Raw genomic sequence first — 19,764 nt, 5'->3', positions numbered from 1 at the left:
AAAAAGCAGATCGGCGCTGCCTTATTGATTAACATTGGTTCAAGTGAAATGCAAGATTTTCTCACAATGCACTTGTGCGAGTCAATTGCAAGTGTGACCCGGCCTAACAAAAAGTAGAATCCCTTTGATAATTCGGCATGGGGCCACACTTTCAAACAAAGGGACTTTGTCAAGTTCTTCAGTATCCAGTATTATTATGTAGGGAGACTTTACAAATGAGGGGTGTAGCAATACCGATTGATTTCACTAATGACACTCACTCTATTACTTTCATTGCTTCCGGTCCAATTTTTTAAATCATCACTCCAGCATTTTTTTTTATTTCACAGCTATAGTACCTTATATTTTGTCCTCTGCCCCTAATTTTATACTCACCAGGCATGTTTATCTATTCCTATCGGTTTGTGTCCTGCTGGCAGCTCCAGTGTTTCATAGAGCACAGCAGAGTTCACAACTCCATGCAAGTCTATGAGAGTTTTGTTCTGGCTCTCATATGGTTGGATTGAGCGCTTGTGACGTATCTTCTTACTTCGGTCACAGGATGGCGCAGCGGGACCGCAGCGACAAAAAAAGATGTAAATGACAGAGGGATAGTATACGCCTTAGTGCAGGGTACTTACTTATATTTGAAGCCCCACTCCAGCAAGGAAAAAAAGCAAAAATGCTGGAGTGGTGCTTTAAGTTACTTGATCTATACTTGTTTCGCCATAATACTATGTACAGAAACAGAATCCTGCTTTCTGGCCCTTTCCGTGATTTAGACATCTTCTTATATCATGGAGGTATAGTTGAAATTCATCTTCTATCAGATGCTTCAAGGTAGTAGAGTGACATTGTATGGGCCATGGTTAGAAACACGCGGCTTTATTACTCTGCCTTCTGGGGGTCTCTGTTGCTGTCACTATAATTGACAATTTTTATTTACTGAGTAAAGGATTTTGCACCAAGTGATAGACACACCACAAGGCTCTAATAAAGTACAGTCCCTGACCGGTCAGGGGTTATAGTAGCTACTGCAAAACAACTATAGCAACAAAGCAAAATTACTTCTCTACAAAACAGATTTATTTCTTTATTTATTCTTGAGTGCAAAAAAATAATGTTTTGGTGAGTAGTAAGTTAGCTGTGGCAATACAGATGAAGGCACCTGATAGCACATTGTTGTACCCATAGTTCGGGTTCAGAAATTTGGTCCATAATCACCATTATAAAAGCCGTACCTCGATTTGTAGGATTGTAGAGCCACTCACTTTATAGACCAGTGACTGTATGTTATGGCCCAGCATTTTTATACGTTGTTTGATAGGATTGGCTACGTCTTGCTTGTGTTGCTAACCTTTGCTTGTTTAATTTACAGGAAGCAGCCTGTCTAAGCAAGACTGGGCCATTCAGTGGCCCGCAACGGAAACAGGGAAGGAAAACAGTCCTGTCACCCATCAAGAGACAGCTCAGTGGATCCGAACACATCTTTCACAGAGTCCAAAACTACAGTCGAAATGCATCCAGCACTACTGCCATTTGCCTGTAGCTCATGGATCCCTGTACACTAATGTAGACAGGTTGACTGTTGAAGCATATCCAGGCTCATGCCAACCTTCAGAGACTGGGCATCGCTCATTACCGCCATCTCCGCGTCAGCGACATACAGCTCACAATAATGCACCAAGGACACCCAATATAGTAACCACTATGACCCCTCCTGGCACCCCTCCAGTAAGAAGGAGGAACAAGCTGAAGCCGCCAGGTACCCCGCCTCCTTCTTCCCGGAAGCTCATCCACCTTATCCCTGGATTCACTTCCTTGCACCGAAGCAAATCTCATGAGTTCCAAGTTGGTCATCGTGTGGATGAGTCTCACACACCCAAGTAAGTACTTACGTCATTATAGGAAAACAAACTTCTCAATGTTTTCATTGGATGGATAGATATCACTTTTTGTACTTTTCCATTTAGTACACCTTTTTTTCACAGCAGTCGGCTTGGACACAAAATATTATTATACCAACCTTTTTTAGGTTTGATGTAAATGTCACACAGTGTTCTGCTATTTTTCCCCATCACTCAAGGTAAAGCAGAAGTCATTTACTATGTTTATGATACTGTTTCATTAATTTTGTTTTCCTTTTCTGTCCTTATATTATTTTCAGATATTAGCACATATTATGTATATGGAACAATAGTGCTTAACTACCGCCCCATTATCTTCTATAGGATTGACTGGGTTCTGTGAGTGCCATAGAAGTGATTTGAGCTCAGGCATTGGCACTACTGTTACACTTTCACAGGGGAATTTTGTGTCTCCAGTTCTATTGATTAGTGGGGGTTACAGTGTTACACCCTTAAGATCATACATTTATCAAGTATGATGTGAATAATATACATGATGGCCTTACCCCTGTAGAAAAGTCATAATCATACTTTTTAAGAGGAGCTGCATATAGTCATTAAGGTCAGTGATAGATGAACTGTAAAAATGTCTAGATATTTATCTATCTTTAATGTTGAAAGAAAAAAAAAATATATCAAAAGAAAAAATAGACAATTCTAACCATAGTCATAAAGGAGTTTTTCCGGGATTCTTGAGAAAAGTCCTAAATGTCAAATCGATGATTGTCCAGCTCTTTGCAGATTCTGTAGTCTCTTCATTGTTGATGGTGGTGTGATACCTATAATGCCCTTATCTATATATATAATTGTCTTATTCTGTCTGTCTGTCTGTCTGTCTGTCTTGCTCCAAAATTGTGTCCTTACGGTGACACAAAGCTGATTGGCCGCTGGGCTCGCCATGGCCCCGCCCCCCGCACGGATTGGCCGCTCGCCTCGGCTCCGCCCCCCCACAGATTGGTTGCTCGCCTCGGCCTGGCCCCGCCCCCCGCATGGATTGGCCACTCGCCCCGGCCCTCCGCACGCATCGCCAGACATAACCTTGCGCTGCCGGTGAACGCTGGTAACCATTATACACATCGGGTAACTAAGGTCCCTTAATTACCCGATGTGTATCGTAGTTACCAGTGTACACCGGCTCCGTCACGATCCCAGCAGCGCCAGACATAACCTTGCGATGCTGGGATCTTGACGGAGCCGGTGAACGGTGGGAACCATTATACACATCGGGTAACTAAGGTCCCTTAGTTACCCGATGTGTATCATAGTTACCAGTGTACACCGGCTCCGTCACGATCCCAGCAGCACCACACATAACCTTGCGATGCTGGGATCTTGACGGAGCCGGTGAACGCTGGTAACCATTATACACATCGGGTAACTAAGGTCCCTTAGTTACCCGATGTGTATCATAGTTACCAGCGTACACCGGCTCCCGGTACACATGTGCAGGGAGCCGGCATTATACTCCTCTCCCCCCAGGACTACTCCTCCTATTATAGTCCTCCTATTATACTCCTCTCTGAGTATAATAGGAGAACTATTATAGCATGGGGGATGGAGCATGATGGGGTGCGCAGCATGGGGGATGTAGCACGATGGGGGGTGCGCAGCATGGGGGATGGAGCATGATGGGGAGTGCGCAGCATCGGGGATGGAGCACGATGGGGAATGCGCAGCATAGGGGATGGAGCACGATGGGGGGGCGCAGCATGGGGGATGGAGCACGATGGGGAGTGCGCAGCATGGAGGATGGAGCACGATGGGGAGTGCGCAGCATGGGGGATGGAGCACGATGGGGGGTGCGCAGCATCGGGGATGGAGCACGATGGGGAATGCGCAGCATAGGGGATGGAGCACGATGGGGGGTGGGCAGCATGGGGGATGGAGCACGATGGGGGGTGCGCAGCATGGGGGATGGGGCACGATGGGGGGTGCGCAGCATGGGGGATGGAGCACGATGGGAGGTGCACACCTCCCCCCAACACACACACACAACACACCAGACACACACTGGGAACCACAAACACCGCCATACACAGACACCCACACACACAGACAACGCCGCACACACACAACACCCAACACACAAACACCGCGTCATACATAAATATACGCACATACCGCACAACACACACATTGCACAAAACATACCTCCCCCCAAAACACACCACACCCACACAAACCGCGCAACACACACACACACAACGCTACAGACACACAGCGCTCCACAAGCAACGCAACACACGCAACACACATACAACACCGCTCTCACCCCCCGCCACACCCAGACAACACCCAGAACATGTACAGCGCACTACACAAACACTTGGTAACTACACACAACAACATCTATATATATATATATATAACAAAAATCATACATGAACTACACAATACGTAAATTCTAGAATACCCGATGCGTAGAATCGGGCCACCTTCTAGTAAATATATATCTTCAAGCCCTAATCTTGTATGTAATTTGCTTTCTTATAATATTTCCTACAATTCTCCCAATCCACTATATGTTTTTTATTCTTTACTTCCGGTTACGTTTCATTTGAAAGAAGTCTCAAATGGCACATCACAGTAGGATGGCGCTGTAGCATGTTTCCACAACTTCCAGTAACCCCTACACCACTGAAACAGGATGTCATCAGGGAACGGCACTGTGGTCACTTACCATTGCTTTTGTTACTGCATCTGACGCACCGCAGGGCATTGGGGTACTCTGTCCCGGGCTCTATATTGCTGGGATATTTCACTGGATGGCCGTTGCCCGGTTCCGTGACCCTGGGGATCACTTAAAAGGGGTTTTGCACAAGGGAAAAATAAAATAAAGAGTTTTTTGTGATGCCACTTGCAGTATGCAGCTATATGGGGAAAGCCTCCGCTGCAAAGTGGATTGGATAAGTCCCAACCAATAGGTGGCCATCCATCAGCCTCTTACCCAGTCTGGGGAAAAGGGCGTGGATTGTGTGTGTTGTGGTGATTACCGGCACAGGTCTTCCAGGAATCCGGGGTTAGATGTAGTACCCTGTGGCACCTGACACTCAGGGGCGCCACACATCCCCTAATGATGTCCTGTTCCAGGGGGGGTGATGGACACGTGATCACAGCTTAAGTGTCCGCTACCAGACTTCTTTTGTGTTTGCCACCCACAGCTTCAGTAGCCACTACCATAATTCATCTGTGCCAGCTGCCAACATCTTCAATGGCTGCCTTCACAGTCTCTGCTTATGTCACTGCTGCCTCTTTCCCTGTATTGAGAAGTCATCAGGGGGCAATGAGTAAGAGCAGCCGCACCCCACTGCTTCTGTCACTGCTCTCAAATGACTTGTCCTCAGTAAGTGGCGCTGCTGTCAGTCACCCTGATTCTATCATCATCCCCTGTTGACTTCTTATTTCACAGAATTAGACAACAGTGTCAGAAGCAAGACTGTGGTGGGTGCTTACAAATTAACTGTAGTGATTGTCACTGAAGATGTGAGTGGTGGGCACTGAAGATGCAGACACTTCTCCATCATCCCTCCCCCTCGAAACAGGACATCATCAGGGCATGGCAGGGACATAATCTATAATAAGTGACAGGAATACTGTCCCCTGAGGACATCCTATTTCAGAGAGAGTCATAGAAGCGCTGGGGAAGTGACTGCAGGACTATCCTATTGTGAGTTCCAATTTGTAAGTCACCTCAAATGAAACATTACAGGAATAGCGATGAGCGAACCCAAACTGTAAAGTTTGGGGTTCGTACCGGGCACCTAGTGTCCGGGGCTCGAACTCAAACACAGAATTTTCAGGAAAGTTCATGTCCAAGTTTGTGTGCTTTTTGAATGATAAATAAAGAGTGTTGAAAGACTGCAGCGCAGCCAATCAACAAGCTTTTTAGCATGTGGACGATGCCCGGGTGGTCCTTTGGAACAAAACAAATTAAAAAATGGTGTGGGGTCCCCCTTATTTTTGATAACCAGCACAAGTAAAGCATCCTAAAAATACCAGCCCACAGCTACCACAGAAATGATGCATTCATTAGATGCACCAATTTTGGCGCTGTGCCCGGCTCTTCCTGATTGCCCTGGTGCGGTGACAATCAGGGTAATACTTTTGAGGTTGATGTCAGCTGTGAATTGACAGCTGGCATCAATCCCAGGGCTTACTAATGGAGAGGCATCTATCAGACACCTCTCATTACTAACCCGGTAAGTGTACAGTTAAAACACACACAGGAAAAAAATTGTTTGAATAAAGACACCCCCCACACTCCCTCGTTTATCAATTTATTATGCAGCACTGTAGCCTTTACTACGACCATTTTACAACAATTTTACAGCAACAAAGTTCAGGCTCCCTATTGAGTAATATCTGGTTCGGGGACTGGAATGAAGTTTGAGTCAAGTACGGGTCCCGAGCTAAATCCGGCAAGCCCGAACATCCACACGTCCACTCATCACTGTATAGGAAGTAAAAGAAAAAAAAACAGACAAAAGGGATTAGCTGTATAGGGAGGAGGGAAGTGGAACCGTACCCTTATTGTGAGTTGTGCATCCAATCCAAGCAGGTTTTTAATGAGTGCAATATCCTTAACTTCAGGCTAATAATACTGCTCTCCAATTGTCACAGGGCATCATTTGTGTTTTATATTAATTAATTTTTCTTTTTTTGTCTTGCGTTATTTATTGACGTTTTTGTGTCCAAATTCTGCAAAATGGCGCAAAATAAAAAAAAGTTATTATTTTTGTCTTTAATATTTTTTTGTGACAACTAAAATGTTGCAAATTTTGTGATACAAATTGGGGCGTACATAAAATAACTCCAGGAGAAGTGGCATATATATACACAATAAAATTTGCAACTAATGAATCTACCAAATCTATCAGGGAACCTCAAACCCCTCCTACATGACTAACATAAGAGAAACAGGTGAGCACATGTAAAATAGATATTAAAAAAGTGCAAATTAAAGTAAAAAGCACAAATGAAAAAAAAAAGAAAACGAACGGGCAAAATACAAAAAAAATAGACAAAAGTGGTACAATAATGATTTGAGCTCGCAGTTTCTTTATTTAGACCAGTATTTTTTATACTTTTGTTGCTTTGATCTGCACGCGAATGTGTTCATTTCAATGTCAGACCACTTTGTAGTTTTCATATTTTAGATTAATTTTTCTCCAATCCTGACTTTGCGTTATTGGAATTATTGCATTAATAAGGAACTTAAGGTATCATCATAAAATAGGTTTGATGGCTCCTCGGGGCTTTATCTATGAGATGAGAAGGGTAATGACAGCGATGTGTACTGCATTTTATCGATATTTTGTCTTGGGGTGCACTTCAGGATAAGAGGAAGGGAACTTTTAAAAATGATGATGACATTAAATACTTATTTTTATGATACTACTTTATAGCAGATACTTGACTTTTTTACAAGCCTAGGGTTTTTAGAATTGCAGAGGTGACAGTGTCAGTGTGCTGTGAACATCTGTGGGATATGTCAGGGACATGTTCTGTTTTCTGTCTTCGTACAGTGTATATACCTAGCTAAACAAGTGTCTATTCCCCGCAAATACTTCATGGTGCTGTTATATAGCTAATAAAAGAGCCAATTAATTAAACAAACCATTCATTGGGTAGAGCAAGACTGAATTGATAGACTACAGTACACTGCAGAATTTTAAATAGTTAATTTCTCACAGGGGTTGTTCACTGCATAAGCAATTCAAGGCCCAAGAGTAAAAAAATAATATATATCCTCACTTCCCGCAGAGGTGCCATTCCAGTGATATGAGAACTGCGATTCCCGGGAAGTGACTATTATTGCTGTTATTATTATTGTAGTGTTATTGTTGTTACCTTTGTAGCCAATCAGTGGTCACTGACCACCTGCAGCCTTTACCTCTCTGATTGGATATTAATGAGCTGCATCTGATCATCGACTGCTAATTGGTTGCCTCAATCATGTGACCCAACAATGTCATATCACCCTCCAGGAACAGTAGTATCACTAGAACAGCGGCGCTGTGGGACGTAACTATACATTGCTTTTATTTTCTGTAGGAGCCTGAATTGATTATTGTGAATTTGCCACCAGCTTTTAGTTACCCTACCCCATTTTAGGGCAGCATAATGTGGGGGCAGCGACCCTGATAAAATAATTGAGATCTACCAGTTCTCTGAATGCTGAGCTCGGTATAACCCTGCCCACACCACTGATTTTCAGCTGTATACACAGTGAATAGGCAAAAGGCTACCAATTAGTGGTGGGGGCGGAGTTATATTAAATACATGAACACGGAGGACTAAGTGGCAGAAGGTTTACTAGTCCTTTAGTCATAAAGTCACTGTTTTATCAGGAAGAAATTACCAAAACAACAACAAGCAGCCCAGATGCATTGCTGGAATCAGATCTCTATCTCTACATATCCTTCTCTGAGATTAGGTGGCAAAAACCTGGTGACAGATTTGCTTTAAAGGGAAACTGTCAGCAGGTTTTTGCTTCCTCATCTGAGAACAACATGATGTAGACAAGGAGATTCTAAATCCAATGGTGTATCACTTAGATTACTGGCTGCAGCCATTCTCACATAATCTGAATTTTTTGCTTTAGTCATGTAGCAGAGTCCAGAGAGTTGCCCCCACCCACAACAGGCTCTCAGTAGACACTGAGCATTGACCAATCAGAGGAGGGGACATGGCGGACTGCTGTTCACGTGAATTTCTAGTCCTTTAATTATAAGGTCATACTGCTTAAACAAACATAGCAAATAAACAAAAGATTGGACTGTGACAAAACAGGCATGCCTGAACTTTCTGTGTTAACCCTCGCAGCATGCTGGCTTCAGCTTACATAATAGAAACCTGCTGACAGATTCCCTTTAAGCAGGTGTTGTCCACTACTGGCAAACTGCTTTGATAAATCACTATGCTTCCACATAATTTTTGGAAGCTTTTTTTGTACCTTTTCACTGTTTTGCTCAATTATATACATGTTCTCTTTAGTTGCAAACCAACACCTTAGAATATCATTTTTCTGTTCGTATATAGTATATCTTCTCTTTGTGATTACACATTATGGAGGTATATAATAAGGTCACTAGAATGACATGTACCTGGATTTAGATATTCATTGAGCTTGTTTTGTGCAGCTTAAACACTATTCCATACCAGTAGTGACTGGCTGGATATATTTTGGCAGTTTTTATTAAAATTATATTTAGGCAAACATTTATGTAGCTGTTTTCCTTGGAATAAAAACTCCATAGTATAATGAATAGTGGATTAGTCAATATTATTAGCTATTATTGTGTCTGGTTATGCAAGAACTGCTCGTCATCTAATACGTGCACATGTACATGTATGCAGCTCTATTTTCTGATACATGGCCATGTGTATAGACGCAGATATCCTGCCTATGTTACTTGCTAATGGCCAGGACAGACTTACGTAAGTGACAGATAACATTATTTCACTGGAAGACTGTAAATGATCATTGCATGCAAACTGGAGGCCCGAATACCCCAGTAAGCAGATGGGATTCTGAATCAAGAATTAATTACTGCAAAAATGATAAGCGGAGATGGGTGCGGGAAGCAGGGCCCCATACTGCTTCCTGGATCCTTCATTTCATATACTAATTTGCAACTGTTTTGGAACAGAGATTCGCCTTTCTATTCATTAACCCCTTAACAACTTCCAAAGTAAAGAGATGCTAAAATCCTTCTTAAACTTTTAACTTTATATAGCTGACATTCAAAATTACATGTAATTTCTACAGGGCACCATTAAGTGTTACTTTTCCCCCACAATGTCCCTTAGTATGGTTGAAAAAATGTCCATCAATTCCAACCCGGTGATGGGAGCGGCTATGGATGCGGGATAGGTCCATTCCTACAAATATATAATGGTACCAAATAATAGTGAAATGTTTTAATTAAAATAAACTCATACAATGGGTAGAGCAAGACTGAAATATTGATTAGAGTCAACTATAACATTCTAATTAGTTACTAACTTCTAATATCGTAGTAATACGTTAATTATCTGAATATATTTTTACAATTTTGTAGGGTTTTTTTTGTACCTTTTCACGGTCATGCATCTCTATTTGTTGCCTTTTCAAAGCCTTAAAAGATTATCAGCTGTCTCTCTTTTTGTTGGACCCTTTCACACTCTTGATCCAGAAGAAAGTAAAAAACAAAGCAACAAAAAGGCATGAGACAATCTGTCCTTAAAAGGAACCTGTCACCAGATTTGGGGCCTATAAGCTGCGGCCACCACCAGTCGCCGGTATTGAGGTCCTGCGTAGGCGCACTACAATACTTTGATCTGCCTTGAGTAGGGCAGATCAAAGTGTGCTTGCGCGGGACCTCAGTGTTGGCGAGTGTGTATGACGTAGGACGCGTCATGCACGCCGCCTTCAGAAGAAGGAAGACCAAGATGTCCGAAAGAGGAGGAGTCAGCACCGGAGACTTTCGCCACCCATTTGACCAGTCTGCACTTGAGCGACCTCCTAGGTGAGTATTATAAAGTGTTTTTTACGTTCTACACAGCGGCCTGGGCTCTTATATACAGCATGTTAAAATGTTGTATATAAAAGCCCACTGGTGGTGGCCGCAGCTTATAGGCCCCAAATCTGGTGACAGGTTCCCTTTAAAAAATATAAAATTCCCCCTCTGGATGCCAAGTGGCAGTCAGACTGCCTCTACAGTCAAAATATGAATGCCATACATTCACATAAGCATTGGCGTGTTATTACTCTAAGCCTTTTTTGGAGTTACCAAGTTACCAAGTTTGCTAAACCAACTCCTATGAATTAACACTCTAACTTACGTAAAAAAAAATAAATGCACATTAGGCAGAAAATATCATTCCCTCGGAGTAGTCGGTAGATGTTATCATTATTAAATAAAAAAAGTAAAGGCAGCACTCCAAATTTTCAGGTGGAAAAAGTGGACTACATTGAGCCCAGTGGCTGGAGTACTGCCTTTACGTTTTCTTTCTATCTAATATATATATATATATTTATATATATATATATATGTATATGTGTGTGTGTGTGTGTATATATATATATATATATATATATATATATATATATATATACATATATATACATTACACATATTATCACTAATAATAATATCAATAGAGAGATAAAAAAAAAATGGAACAGCACCACTTAGAAAAGACACTGATTGCCAGGCCGTACCACAACCATCCAAATGTTGTTTTATATTATACTGTATATATATGTATATATATATATATATAAATAAATATATATATATATATATATATATATATATATATATATATATATAAAAATATATATATATATATATATATATATATACATATATATACATAATGTGATAGTGATAATATATGATGCATGTATGTATGTGTATATATATATATATATATATATATATATATATATATATATATATATATATATATATATATATATATATATATATATATATATATATATATATATATATATATATATATATATATATATATACATACATATATATACAGTATAATATAAAACAACATTTGGATGGTTGTGGTACGGCCTGGCAATCAGTGTCTTTTCTAAGTGGTGCTGTTCCATTTTTTTTTTATCTCTCTATTGATATTATTATTAGTGATAAGTGAGTGTGCACAATACTTGAACAGGCATTTGGGTGCTTGGGTACACTTGTTACTTCATTGAGTATCCCTGGGCCATGCTCGAGTCCCCGCCCTGCATATTACACGGCTGTTAGACAGTCAATAAACATGCAGGGATTGCCTTCCTTACACGGTAATGCTATAGACATGTTGGCTGCTGACAATACTGTGATTGGCCGGCGGCATCGCATCATCAGGTGTATATAAGACCTGGTGGCGCGATGCTCAGCAAAACTCTCTTCTGGAAGCAGTCCAGGGAGAGTTGATCTAGGAGGGAGAGCTTAGATTAGGGAAAGCATATAGGCAGTGTTTAATTGCTATAAAAACCAATGGGTTTGGTGTGCAGGGGTATTAGGTGACATATTTAATACTAATCACTACATATAATAAATTCCCTATAGGTTTAATGTGCAGAAGTGTCTGATTATATATAATCAGAGTATACTGATGTGCACTGTGATCAATATATGCAAAAGTAAGAGAGATAGGAGTTGTGCTTGCGGAGGTATGAAAGGGCTAACTGAATCCCGCAGAACTATGTAGTGAATCTTCTATGAAGTCACCTGCTGCTATGTACGTGCCTTCACTAGTTTCTAGCAACACCACTGGCCAGGGCGCCCTTTGTTTCCATTCATATTTCCACAAGCACAACTTCTATGTAACAATAATCACCAGGAGTTGCCCTGATAACAGTGCACAAACATTCAATACCGCACCAAGGAACCTGCCAGATCAACCACAGATGGTAGGCAGGCTTGGTGGGAGTACTCGTCTCTTCAACTCGCATACAGGCAAGAAACCAGCTATTCATATAATTGAGTTGCTCAGTGCTGGGGTCTGTTTCACGTTATCCTGTAAGGGGGGGGGGGGTCAAGGCTACGCCACCCCTGAAGATGTGGCGGCACAAATGAAGGTGTATTAAATGTATTAGTCTGCACTGTGTACTTTGGCAAATGGTCACTAAGTGGCAATGTGAGCAAGTTACTGCTTTCCTGACACCCTTAGGTAGTAAGGGGTTAAGTAAAAGGAGGGGGGCCAGAGTATAAATAGGGCAGGATGTAGGAGGAGGACAGAAGAAAAAGACAAGAGGGCCCAAAAACAATTGATTAAAGAAGATCCTAAGGGTCAACCCTTTGACACCGGACACGCGGGTCCTGCTCAATAGAGGACTGTGTGTAACTGCGTCCCCTAGAAGAGATGTTGAGTCTGGACGGTCGAGGTGGCGTCCATCTATCCTGGATTAAAAAACCTAACAAATTTGCCTGCGAGACCGAAGGTCAGTGGGCTCTTAAAGGTGAAGAATAGATACTGGCCACAAGCATGGGCGGAGGAGTGCTGTCGAAATAAGCCCCTTCAATAGCGCAACCTAAATCCCTGTGGGTGGGATGGAGTGGTTAAAGAACTTTTTGAATCGGCTAGTGCAATGTGACGTCAGACAGGAGAATGGAGGGCCTAGTAGCATCCGAAGGCGCTCAGGTGCTAGGAAAGTGATCAGCCGGTAAATTTAATTATGGAATGGAGGCTGGAGGGAACCCCGTCGGGGTCAGAAATGGTGCCTGTGGTATGGGAATTGAAAGTACCCATTTGATGAATGCAAGTAAAGTTCCGCTGGTTTAAAGAAGTGCATTTGTGTCTGATTCATTGTCTCAGTGGATGCATGAACTGTGGCAAAAGCATTCCTGCATTGGAGTGGCGACTAGGACGCAAGGGTTACTGAACAGCTGGGCCACTGCCTGGCAGCCCCTGTACACACGACTACCACTGCCTCCCGTAGCCACTCTACAATCCCACCAGGGTTCCTCTCTCATACTGTACCGCCCCGCGGGCTCGGCTGCGACCGCTGAGCCGCTCGGATCCGTGCTCGTACTGCGGGTGGTGGCTCGAGCCTCTCACTGACCCGGGGGTCACGTCGCTCTGCAAGGGAGTTGGCACTACACGCGGGGATTTGGGTGAGGAGTTCCACGGCCGGGGCCACGGTGATTTGGTTTGGGATGTAAGTTCATGACGCCACCCACGGGTTGTGGTGATTGTAGACACCACTGCTGCGGTGAAGGTATGGGGGCTCCCGGGAGCGGTGTAATGGCGCAGCTAGGTGTTGACCCCTCCATGGGTAGGGGGTGTTGGTCCCAGGGCCCGGTTGTCGAGGGCCGGGGTGCAGGGTGAAGTGTTGCGGTGCGGTGCCTGATGTCACTGTTGTACTCACTCTGACACAAGACACCGGAGTCTCTAGTAAACCAAACTGGGTGATGAACGGGGCCCGCAGCCGGCTGCAGCTTCTCCCAGAATAGGTTGGTGGTTTCCGCCTTTCTCCTGCACCTCTGTGTGTAAATGTTTGACTCCTATGCCTAGACACCGGTAGTCCGCTCCCCGACTCGTATATGCCGTAGGAACCCGTTTGCCTGCAGAAGCTGGCCCTTTGGGTCTCTATGCCTTGGCGGTGGCTTTACCCTGTATGGTTGGGCTGTTGTCTTCTAACGGGGCTTGTGTGGGATAGGTCCTTAAGTGCAGTCCGCAATCAGTTGATTTGACTCGGCCCTGTTGGTTCATGGCTTTGTACTGCGTCTGAGTACCCATCCTGGTGCTCCGGTTTCCAATCGGTTCCCCGGTTCGGTACCGGCGGGCCATCGCCCGACCCCGATCCCTACGGTTCCACCGGCTGTAATCCCAGCTCCTGCAGGCGGCCACCACTGTCTGCCTCTTTGCCAATGGTGACTGGGCTCCGACCCAGCCACCTGGTAGTCTCTTGGCAGGCCTGGACACAGGACTGCCCGTGAACATGACTGCTCTCCACCTCCTCTAGACTACTCTCTCCTTGCTTTACAACTTGCGTGTCTGTTTTCCCGCCTCCAGGCCTGTGAACTCCTCGGTGGGCGGAGCCAACTGCCTGGCTCTGCCCCCCTGATGTGGACATCAAACCTGGAGGGTGGTGACAAGGTTTTTTAGTTTGACTGATGTCACCTAACCGGGAGGGGGCGTCGTGTTGTGTGTGACTACCTGGGACGACCTGACTAGTCCAGGGAGTCACAATACTTTTTTATATATTGATGACAGTGCACATAGTATACTCTGATTTTTTTATACTCGGACACTTCTACACATTAAACCTATAGGGAATTTATAATATGCAGTGAGTAGTATTAAATACACATCTCTCACCTGATACCCCTGCATATCAAACCTATTGGTGCTTTATTACATGTAATGAACAGCATTGAATACGCTCATTACCCCGTTCTGGATGCGCTGTAGTTTATTTTATTCTAATTTTACTGTTTGCCTCTTAACAGACTAACACATAGATTCTGTTTTCTACCAGCTGCTCCTCACCCCCCACCTCCTCCTTATAAGTGACGCGCCAGTGTACTATTTATACATTACTTACAGTGTTTAATTGCTACTGCAGTAATTGTATACCGCTGCTGCACTATTAAAACAAAAGCCTTTTTCAGGGATACATACTGTATTTTCTCTAGTAAAACCTCTGTTACCTGCATTTAGTGTAGGGATAGCTGGTGGAGGAGGGATAGTGTTGGATTAATGGCATATAGGCAGGGTTGATTGCCTTACAGTTTTTTTTATAGATATACTGCTATTGTAACCTAATACAAACGTCCTTACAGGACTACATATTTTCTCTTCCCTATTAATACCAGAAAGTTTGCAGGCATATATTATATACCTAATTTAAAATGCGCAATTGTGCAGTAATGGGCAGGGAAGTGGACATGCTGCTCATCCCACACTCTGACACCCTGAGGAGCGCTTTACATTTCCATTTATTGATTCTGGCCTCTCGCCTTGCATGATGTCCAAATATATGAACAGCGATGGTTAGAAGACAACAGTAGGGAACGGCAATTAGAGTCTCAAGAGGTAGATGAGGATGAGACACAGTTGCCAACTGATGTTAAGTCAGCAAGTCAGTATGGAGGACCAGAGTGTAGAAGTGGAAGATGAGGTGGTGGACAATGAAGTCAGTGACCCAACCTGGGAAGGTGTCATGCAGAGGGAGTAGAGCAGCAGAGAGGGGGATGGATCCGCAGCACCGCAACAGGTAGAATGGGGCAGTGGGGTGGTCACAGGGAGAAAGCAGGAAACTGTTCCCCATAGCACACACACTTGTCAAATGACCACTCAAAGAGTTAAGTGTTCCACAAATCCGGGGCTTTTTTAAAGAAAGTGTAGACGTTAAAAGAGTGTTCATTTTACAACCTGTCTGGTACCAAGATAAGCAAGGCCCTGACCACTACCAGCCTGACCACCACGAGCATGCTCAAGCACATACATCAAAGCAGCCGATTAGATGAGCTGAGCACGTGGGTTCACAATCAGTGTCTGCGAGTGACACCACTGTCTCTCTTCCCCTGTGCTTACCTGCCCAGCCACTCGCCCTGCTTCTGTTGTTGCACATTCGCAAGTGTGACGCCCAGGGATAGGGGGTACTCAGAGCCGGGCCAATGGGGTCGCTTCTAGAGGTATCACGGTGGCTCCACAACAAAGAAAAAGGGGAATATGCACAGGGGAGATTGTCTGTGACACCACCCGTGGGTTGCGGTGATGAGATGGTGGCACCGCCGCTGCCTCTGGGGACCGTGCCCGGGACTGATGGTGTGGGGCAGCAAGGTGGGATCCCCTCCACGGGTAGGGGAGTTGTAGTCCCGGGGCCCAATTGGGAGTTGTGGTGGTGGCAGGGATTGCAGGGAGCATTAAACTCACAGTTCGGTTGTCCTGGTGTTGGATGAGGCTGTTTTCATGTATAGGGTCAGGAAGCACAAAGTCCAGTACTTAACCAGAAATTGCCGGTGTCCGTAGGCCTTTGGTACGGTGGTGTTCGGATCCCACACCCGTTACACGAAGCAGGGCCCTCTCTCCTCTGCACTCCAGCTAAGAGCCACCTTCTCTGTTTCGGACGGGGGAAGTCCTCTCTTTGCACAAGTCCGGGGTCCCGTGCACACTACGGCGGGCCACTACCCTGCCCCGGTCCACTACAGGTGACCCTGAGTTTACTCTCTACTTCAGCGCCAAGACTCGGCTTTCTCATTTCTCCACTTCCCCAGCAGCCCAGGAGCCACAACCCCTCACTGCTCTCCTCTCTTTCTCCTTCCACTGACTGACTCAACTCCTCCCCTCCTGCTCTTTTTGTTACACTGGGGTGAGGGGGCGGCTGCCTCACTGTACCAGTGTGGGATCAGATGGTACCAAGGAAGTTTAACTCTTTCTGTGACTACCTGGCTGGCCAGGCGTCACACAAGCACCATCAGCAACCATGTACAGTTCTTTGTCTCAGTGCAGTGTTCAGCATTCCTTACCCCAGGCCTTGGAACGCCAATGTAAATACCCAGCCACCCATTTGCCCAAACACTAAATGGCACATTTCCAGATTGCTTGCTCTAGAAATGTTGCCATTTAGGCTTGTGGACACTGAGGCTTTCCACAACCTCATGGTGGCGACCGTCCCTCGGTACTCAATCCCCAGCCACTACTATATTTCCCGCAGTGCAATCTTCGCCTTATACCAGTACATGTCCCATAACATCACCCATACCTTGACCAACGCAGTTACTGGGAAAGTCAACTTAACAACCGTCACTTGTACAAGTGCTTGTGGCCAGGGACTTTACATTGCCCTGACAGCATACTGCGTGAACCTCATGAAGGCCGGGACTTTGACAAACCCTGGAAGGGCACACGTGGTACTGACGCTGAGGCTTGCAGGCCCTACTTTTATTAGGGTTTCCTCCTACATCAGTTCCTGAATGCTTTCCTCCCCATTCTTTATTTCCGAATTGTCATCTCAGTGCATGTGGGCCATATCAGTCGCAAGCTGGAAGTACTGTAGCACAGTTTCGATGAAACTAATTTGTTTAGGTGACAAACAGCGCACCATTGCTGTTTCTGAGCAGCAGAGGGCAGTAGTTGAATACCAGCTACAACATGCTTGTAGGTATTCTGGTTAGCCTCCGCATGTAAGAATCAATGAGGGGGTATAGATGTCTGACATTTGTGAGGATCTATAAAACTATTAGGAATTAACCGAGATGGTGAGCATCAATGACGTACTCCAACGCTCACTGCTCCCAATTAAAGAGGAAGCTTTGCATGTGGACCAGGTGGAGATGGAGGAAGAAAGTACAAAGGCTGATACTACCCAACCGAGCCACATCTCATCTTCTTACAGTGGATTGGGTGATAATGAGGTGGAGGAGGCTGAGGAGGAAAAACAGGAGATGGTTGCCTTCACTACAGAGGGTATTACCCACACCAGCTTCATACTGTCTCTTCAGCATGGATAAGCTCAAGAAGAGGAGGAGAGGCAGTATGAGGAGAGTTGTCCTCCTAGTGGGGACAGGCAAGTCTTGCCCGTTGGGAGTCTGACACACATGGTTAACTTATGTCCCACTGCCTTTCCCATGACCCTTGCTTTATACGCACTTTGGCCAACACTGATTACTAGTTGTTCACTCTTCTCTACCTACTCTACAAGGAGAACTTTCTCTGATTCCTGTGGTGGAGAGGGCTAGTAAAATGGTGCTATACCAGAAGGCCCTAGTTGAACAATCAGTACAAAAATTCCCATGTGAAAACACTGGCTGCAGAGGTCATAGTTCCTTAGGAAAAAAAGAAGGAGAGATGAGGGAGACACACACCAGATCCAACAGAGGCAGTGGAACATTATCAAAGGTCTGGAACAGTTTTCTAAGACCCTTCCAGCACCCAGGCCCTGATGCGCAGGGTAGTACTCTGACAAAATTGTTCCCAGCAGCAACCTGGGAGTCAGAGATGCATCCAGGCATAGTTCCCATGCAGTTCCCATTCCATGTGCTGTTTCTATTCATTTCAGAGATTTTTCTGACTCTCCAGCCCTCCTTTTAGGGTCTTTCCAAAAAATGCTTCATTTTCTCATTGACTTCCATTTTACACGGTACTCCATTTGAGGCTGTATAAGTGTCCGACCTGCTCACTTTGAGCACCGAGCACTTGAGCATTTTATTATTCGCTCACCACTAATCATTGTGTCAAGATTTGTTTATAAATACTATATTTTCTAGACGTAAAGCACAAGCACCACTCCAGTGTTTTTTAGCAGTAAAAGGTGAAACCACTGGCTTGGGGAGTATGAGACAGGGGACCCTGAACTTGGATTTAAAGTGCCACTCCAGTGCTCAGCAAAAAAACCTAAACATCACCCTTCAACAGGTAATATACATTTCTCAACATGAAAATTGTAACAATGTGAAGGCAAAGTCATGGAATTCTGGAAATCGCTGACGGCCCCGCCAGTCTGTTGAGATCACCATCCAGAGGGGTTATCATATGAACAATGAATCCAGTCAGCGGCTTCTTATCAGCTGCAGTGTTCCCATGTTTTCCACGTGGAACGAACAGCTTGACATCTTTTAACCCTTTAGTGACGGAGCTAATTTTCACCTTAATGACCAGACCAAATTTTGCAATTCTGACCAGTGTCACTTCATGAGGTTATAACTCTAGAACGCTTCAACGGATCCCGGTGATTCTGAGACTGTTTTTTCGTCACATATTGGACTTCATGTTAGTACCAAATTTAGGACAATATTTTTTGCGTTTATTTATGAAAAAAATTGAATATTGGCAAAAATTTTCAACTTTTGAATTTTTATACCGTTAAACCAGAGATTTCTGTGACACAAAATAGTTAATAACTAACATTTCCCACTTATCTACTTTACATCAGCACAATTTTGGAAACAAAATTTTTTTTTGTTAGGAAGTTAGAGGGGTTCAAAGTTTATCAGCGATTTCTCATTTTTACATCAAAATTTACAAAACCATTTTTTTAGGGACCACATCACATTTGAAGTGACTTTGAGAGGCCTAGATGACAGAAAATACCCAAAAGTGACACCATTATAAAAACTGCACCCCCAAAGTACTCAAAACCACATTCAAGAAGTTTATTAACCCTTCAGGTGCTTCACAAAACAAACAAAAGCAATGTGGAATGAAAAAAAGCAAAAATTAAATTTTACCTAAAAATGTTGCTCTAACCCAAATTTATTCACTTTTAGAAGAAATAACACAACAAAATGGACCCCAAAACTTGTTCCCCACTTTCTTATGAGCGCGCCGATACCCCACATGTGGTCAGAAACCTCTGTTTGGACAAATGGGAGGGCTCGGAACAGAAGGAGCAATATTTGAATTTTGGAAAGCAAATTTGGCT

At 44.0% G+C, this 19,764-nt stretch overlaps 1 protein-coding gene across 2 annotated transcripts in view; it reads left to right on the top strand.

Moving 5' to 3' along the window:
* Positions 1-19,764, top strand: part of KSR2 (kinase suppressor of ras 2) — a 724,223-nt gene that overhangs the window by 312,384 nt on the left and 392,075 nt on the right. For both annotated transcript variants that reach the window (XM_075324106.1, XM_075324115.1), the window contains exon 4: positions 1,358-1,865. In XM_075324106.1, the coding sequence (XP_075180221.1) occupies positions 1,358-1,865 (508 nt within the window). The remainder of the gene's footprint in view (positions 1-1,357; positions 1,866-19,764) is intronic.

This window comes from Anomaloglossus baeobatrachus, chromosome 1 (assembly GCF_048569485.1).
Source record: "Anomaloglossus baeobatrachus isolate aAnoBae1 chromosome 1, aAnoBae1.hap1, whole genome shotgun sequence".
Classification (NCBI taxonomy): Eukaryota; Metazoa; Chordata; class Amphibia; order Anura; family Aromobatidae; genus Anomaloglossus; species Anomaloglossus baeobatrachus.
This window is presented reverse-complemented; position numbering and strand designations above follow the sequence as displayed.